Source organism: Lactuca saligna, chromosome 6 (genome assembly GCF_052625555.1).
Source record: "Lactuca saligna cultivar CGN05327 chromosome 6, ASM5262555v1, whole genome shotgun sequence".
In the NCBI taxonomy this organism is placed as follows: Eukaryota; Viridiplantae; Streptophyta; class Magnoliopsida; order Asterales; family Asteraceae; genus Lactuca; species Lactuca saligna.
The window spans coordinates 160,758,614-160,764,613 of record NC_136422.1 but is presented as its reverse complement, the minus strand read 5'-3'; the positions used below and the strand labels follow the sequence as shown (position 1 = coordinate 160,764,613).

Genomic DNA, 6,000 nt, shown 5'->3' with positions numbered 1-6,000 from the left:
TACAATTGTGTTCTTGTTTTCCATTAAATGTCGTAATCTCGAGACCTGCAACGATATTTACCCACATATATCAAAAAGAAATATCACATATTTGAATTATAATTAGTAACAATAACTAGTAGTTGACTTTTCTAACATTGTATCCATTGTACACAAACGGTTGATTATACTTGATAAAAAGTATAAGAAACACTAAACTATGGCTAAGTGTATACTTTTATATAATTTTCTAATGTCTTATTACAATGAAAACTATGGATGAGCATTTGAACCTTCAGATCGGATCGAATCGAACCTGGACCTGATAAGTCTCAACAGATCCCGTCCAACGCCTATCGATTTCTACAAAACCGATATGATCTGGTCCAAACGCTCACCCCTAATGAAAATTAGATATAACTACAACAAATAGACCAACTAAAATACTTATCTATTTAAATTTTATGCATTTCAATAAATATAGAGAATAACCAACAAAATTATCTATGCTAAAACATTTATTCTCCTAGATGTTATGATTATCCACGATATAAAAAATTGGTGTGTGTGTGTGTATATATATATATATATATATATATATATATATATATATATATATATATATATATATATATATATATATATATATGTGAATGAATGATAAAGAATAAATAACATAATAAATGTTAATAAGCTTCAAGATGCCATAAATTGTAGCCAAATATGTATTTTCTTTTAGGTCTAAATGTATAAAATAGTAGCTTAAGTTAAGTTCCGATCGTACTTTAATCTACAAGAAGACATGATTTTTGTTAAATGCTATTTTTTATTACAATGCTTTAGACATCTAGTTGTAACGTAATATGACAATTATAATGCAACCAATGATTCACAACTAGCGAGATCTGTATATTTTGTTACAATGTTTTAACCAATACGTCGCAACTACATTTGACAACTCTTTCAGCTTAGCACTTTACCAACAAATTACACCATATGTTGTACTTGTAGGTCTAAAATACCAGGTTATTCATAACAAAGACACAATCCCCAAGGTGGATCGATGGTTAGACAGACGGCCCCCAATCATCATCTTAGTATGTTATGACATTCGAATAGAGAGATACATGAAGTTAAAGGTCATGGTCTATAATACCACGAATATATTTGAGAATGTGTTTGAGGACATTCATCATGCACATTAAGACAAATTTGTTGGACGACAAAGGAGGTATCAGGGTCAGGGAATGTGAGATACTGAATTGCACCGACCATACTACGATAAAGAGACGGAAAAGAGATTAGGAGATTGTCCCTCATTCAAATTTTGATTATAAAGTTCACCTTTTTCCACTTGGGGTCAATGGGTTTTGTCGTGGGATCATGGAATCTTGATAGGTGACATCAATGTGACCAATAAAATCAAAACCTATGCAATATGTAGATAAAAGTTCTCTACACGCATCATAGTTTAGTGAATCGAGGTACAAGAGAAGAGGGATGTGAGATTTGATTTTCATGACCCCAAAGGATTTGTTGGGTTGTTAAGGATGTTGTTCCACCATGGAAATCATGAACTAAAGGATGAGAGAGACTAGGATCACTTGAGAATTCAATGACAAAGGAAAAGAATTAGACAGACTCAATCAAGATAGAAAGATATGCTATTTAGAAAGAGAGAGGGAGAGACACAATTTTGCATAAATGCCATGTTGAATGGTATGTTCATTTATTCCAAACATACAATGTACATGAACTACATACAACCTACAACAATGTCATGGGCCTAGGTACGGGTTAAGTTATCAACAAGCTAATGGGGGTAAAGCTTATGTACGTACATACTAACATAGCTAGTATTTATGCACATTAGCTTAGCCCACAACCTTATTGTAGTTTGTATATATTTTTCATATAAGCACTATTATTTGAATCCATAAGGAATATACCATATAACATAAATTAACCCTAATCATTTAACCCTTTAGTTTCTCATAAAATTTTAATCTTGCAATTGCATCCTAAAGGCATTTGTATAAACTTATACGTCTCAACCATTTACCCATGGGCCAAAAATCAATAAATAAACTTCAACAATAACAACACTCGAATCTCATAATAAAATGATGTAAAAGCCTAAAAGGGTTTTAAAAATTAATTTAGGGTGTCCCAATTTCAGGGTTATGGAGAGAAGGCTCGCCTTTGACAATGATGCTAATTATCCTCTTTCACCTCCCATGATTCAAACTTGGGTCAATGGGTCAATAAGCCCACATCTTACACAAGCCTTCTACCAAGTGAGCCATGATTAGATGTTTTATATACAAAATCAAAGCATGACATACAAAAATGACATTTATTTGCAAATTAGACCCACATGATTACACCCTCGTAGCATAAGAACAAACCGGTGCACGTTAGCAAACAACACCGCATGGACCGGTGCACGTTAGCAAACAACACCGCATGGACCGGTGCACGTTAGCAAACAACACCACCATTGTTACCAACAAGCAAGCTACCCATAATCACTACTAATTACCATATACACCTACCCAATAACTCCATAGATGACCCTACAAACACCCATAATATAGCAAACAATACTCCAAGAACAGAAAAAAATACAATACCCCTACCCCTACTACTCGGTTTCTCTAACCTTTTCAACCCCGACCCACTAGCGGCAGCAGCTGCTAAATTTACGTTTCTACCCCTGCTAAAGCTAGACATTCTTTCAAATGCCTTGTTTACAAGAGCACTCCCTTCTGAAGCAGAAGCTGGAGTTGTTGGTATCGAATCCACAAACGACCATAAAGCTGTTGAGAACCATGAACCCGTTCCATTGCCATTATCCACATCATTTTCAGGACATTGATTTGTGTAAAATTCAGGATTTTCTTCCATTATTACACCTAGAAAAAACATGCAAAAAAAGAAAAAAGAAAAAAGAATTGTGTAATCAGCTAACGATTACATGTTATATATATTTATATGTATAATATGCCGGAAGAGAAGCTCTTAAAAAGCTTGGTCTTGAACTCCCCGAGTAAAGCTCAGAGTGCTCATGCCATTGCCATCTGGTCATGAGCTCTTAAAATGTTAGCAATAGCATATCATCCATAAATGCAACAAGGGTAAAAGGGTCATTTACTCATATACTTAAACATTCATTCAATCTAAAAACAGAAACAGAAACAGTCTCGCTTACTCTATGGGAGTTGTTTTCTTTGGACTTGATGTGAAAAGAAGATAAAAAGTGTGGGAAAAGATCTTTTCCCATTAAAGTTCCAACTTTTTTACAAAATTTTAATTGGAGGAATAAAAATAAAAAAGGGCATCAGTACCTGATGAATGATGAGAAATAGCTTGTTGAGTTGTTTGAGTAGTAGTTGTGATGCTGCTATCTCCATGATTGTTGTTGTAATCCCATAAATCACAACTTATTTGAAACTCATCATTACCATGACTCAAAACTTCACTCCCAAGACCCGAGTTTTCAGGTCCATATTCCACAAACCCTGAAATCGAGTCATGGTAGAAATCAAATTCCACCAAAGACCCGAACTCCGGAATGGAATTGGCAATTCCGGGTTGCGGGCCAACCAAATCATCCAATTCAAGAAAATCTTTCAAATCACTACAACTCTCCATGAAACAATTCCCAGCCTCTTTCACTTCCGGGACTTGAGGAGGAATCTCGGGTTCATCGATAATCTTGTTTAAAAACTCAACAATATCATTTGTAAACACATTCTCCTCTTCTTCTTCTCGAACAACTTTCACATCATCCACCGGAATCGGAATCGGATTCCGTTTCTGTACCAAAAAAGCATCAAGATCCACACAATCTTCGTCATCGCTCCATTCCTCCTCAACAAACGGAGCCCCGTATTGCTCCCCGTTTTTGGGACCGGGCCCGCTTTTTTTAAAGATTTTGTAGAGGACATAGTGTTCTTGGGTAAACGGGCATCTTTTGAGCTCCTCTTCATCCATGGTGTATTCATGCATGACCCAATCGGTTCGTCTGCCCGAAGGTGCCCGACCTTGGTAATAAACAAGGGTTTTCTTGATTCCAACTGGAAATGACTTTCTTTTGATGATTCTGTCTTTTCCTGTTGCTTTCCAATAACCATTCATTGTTGCTCTGCTTGATCTTCCACCATTTGGATACTTTCTATCTCGTGGGCTGAAAAAGAACCATTGTCGATCACCTGATTTTAGTTTGGATTGACCTGAATTTGAGAAGAGATTAGTTAGTATCAATTGTTGAAAGATTTAAAGATTTAAAGATTCTTTCACATGATCACTTTCAAAACAACAATACAACCAAAAATTCCTCTAATCAAACAATAGCATACAACTAAAGAATTAAAAGAAGAATATACAGCAAGATTCTACATGACAAGATCAAGATAAGTAATAAATAATCATGTAATTCATTCAAGAAACAAGATCCAAATGACCAGACTATACAGAATCAACCCCATGATCATCAAATAATCGAAGCACTTGAAGATGTGATAAACCTAATGATTCAACAATCAAAAGAAATCAAAATAAACAAACCCTAACGACGAAATAATCACAGAATCAAAACACTTCATGAAATAAGATCATATACTTAATATTCAACAAAAAAACGAACCCATATCAGTAAACAAATCCGAATACAGTTAATGATATCATGGATAGTAAAACAGAGTACAATTAGGCGAAGGAATGTATACATACCAGGTAACTCTTCTGGGTCCCACTTGTAAACATCAACTTCGCCGATGATGTCGAGCTTGAGCGATCGACCACAGATCTTCCTCTTCAGGTAATAAAGAACCAATTCTTCATCAGTCGGATGAAATCTGAAACCAGGTGGGAAGCACTTTCCGGCAGAGGGGGACGACTTTGACTTTGAAACCGTCACTGCTTCAATCAAGTCAGAACCCATCAAATTGGGGCAGAAAACACCAGTTTTTCGATCGATTGAAGGTATGTTGGTGATTGATTGAATCTGGTTTAGGATTAATTGAAGTGGGTTTTGATCCGAGAGTGTTTTTGAGAGATTTAAGAGAGGCGTGTAGGAGAAGATTTGTAACCCCAAAGGGGATGACTTTGGGGGTTTTCTCTTGGGTCCAAGCGTTTACTGGTCTTTATTTGGTGAGTGAACAAAAAAGGAAATATCCTGGAAACTCGCTTAAGTTTGGTTAAATTCATTTAGACTACCTAAAGTATTATGAATGACACATTGACCCTCCAACTCTTTGATTCAAGGGTGTTTAGGAAATCTTATCTAACTCAATAATAAATTTTTGACAAAAGGTTTTATCAATTATATGATGAATAAAAATAAATTAAAAAGTATCTTGATTAGCTTATGTAATAGCAAAAAAATATTAGTTTATAATTCTATTTTTTTAAATACATTTAGATTAATTATATATATGTGTGTGTGTGAAATGAGTAAATTACCAAAAATGTAGATGGTTTGTGAGTATTATTATTTTGAAAGATAACTTTTTGATGGTAGTATAAAACAATTTTACTAGTGTTTATTAATTTTTCAAATATATTTTATAGAGATGTTGACTTAAAAAAAATAATAAATAAATAAATAAAAACACGCACACACAATGACATTTTTCGAACTCTATCTCACGGAGGCAATTATAACTTATTAAAGTGACATTTATTGGTTTAAATTAAATTTTATTGATGAAAGGATCGAACTAGATAATTAGTCAAAAAAAAAAAAAAAAAAAAAAAAGTTTAAACCATTTCTTAAATCATTGTATACATATATTTAAGTGTTCACACTTTAAAATATATCTTTCACATATTTGTATATTTGTATGGCTTCTTTGCATATCATACAGAAATTCAGTTGTTCTTATATTCAAATATGTTGTACCCACGTGTTGGATCGATGTATCCAACTGGTATATTGCAAAGTTTACGGGTGTTTGACCTTATATTTATTTATTTATCATATTTATTGAGGGATAACTTTGAATAATCTACAAGGTT

General features: G+C 34.0%; 1 protein-coding gene across 1 annotated transcript; it reads right to left on the bottom strand.

The window, feature by feature from the left end:
• Positions 1-2,321: 2,321 nt before the first annotated feature.
• LOC145000171 (NAC domain-containing protein 17-like) lies at positions 2,322-5,135 on the bottom strand. The gene is made up of 3 exons (XM_078959361.1): positions 4,714-5,135; positions 3,327-4,214; positions 2,322-2,894 (listed from the first exon to the last, which is right to left on the bottom strand). Exons 1-3 carry the CDS (start codon positions 4,922-4,924, stop codon positions 2,518-2,520), a joined length of 1,476 nt encoding a protein of 491 aa, XP_078815487.1. The 5' UTR covers positions 4,925-5,135; the 3' UTR covers positions 2,322-2,517.
• Between the last annotated feature and the right edge of the window lie 865 nt (positions 5,136-6,000).

What these genes read in the sequence shown, in the direction of transcription:
- LOC145000171 (XM_078959361.1), bottom strand. Translation starts at nt 4,924, where the DNA reads ATGGGTTCTGACTTGATTGAAGCAGTGACGGTTTCAAAGTCAAAGTCG. An exon ending in GGACCCAGAAGAGTTACCTG is followed by an intron (nt 4,215 to 4,713) that starts GTATGTATACAT and finishes TCTCAAATTCAG; the next exon opens with GTCAATCCAAACTAAAATCA. An exon ending in TATTTCTCATCATTCATCAG is followed by an intron (nt 2,895 to 3,326) that starts GTACTGATGCCC and finishes TGTTTTTTCTAG; the next exon opens with GTGTAATAATGGAAGAAAAT.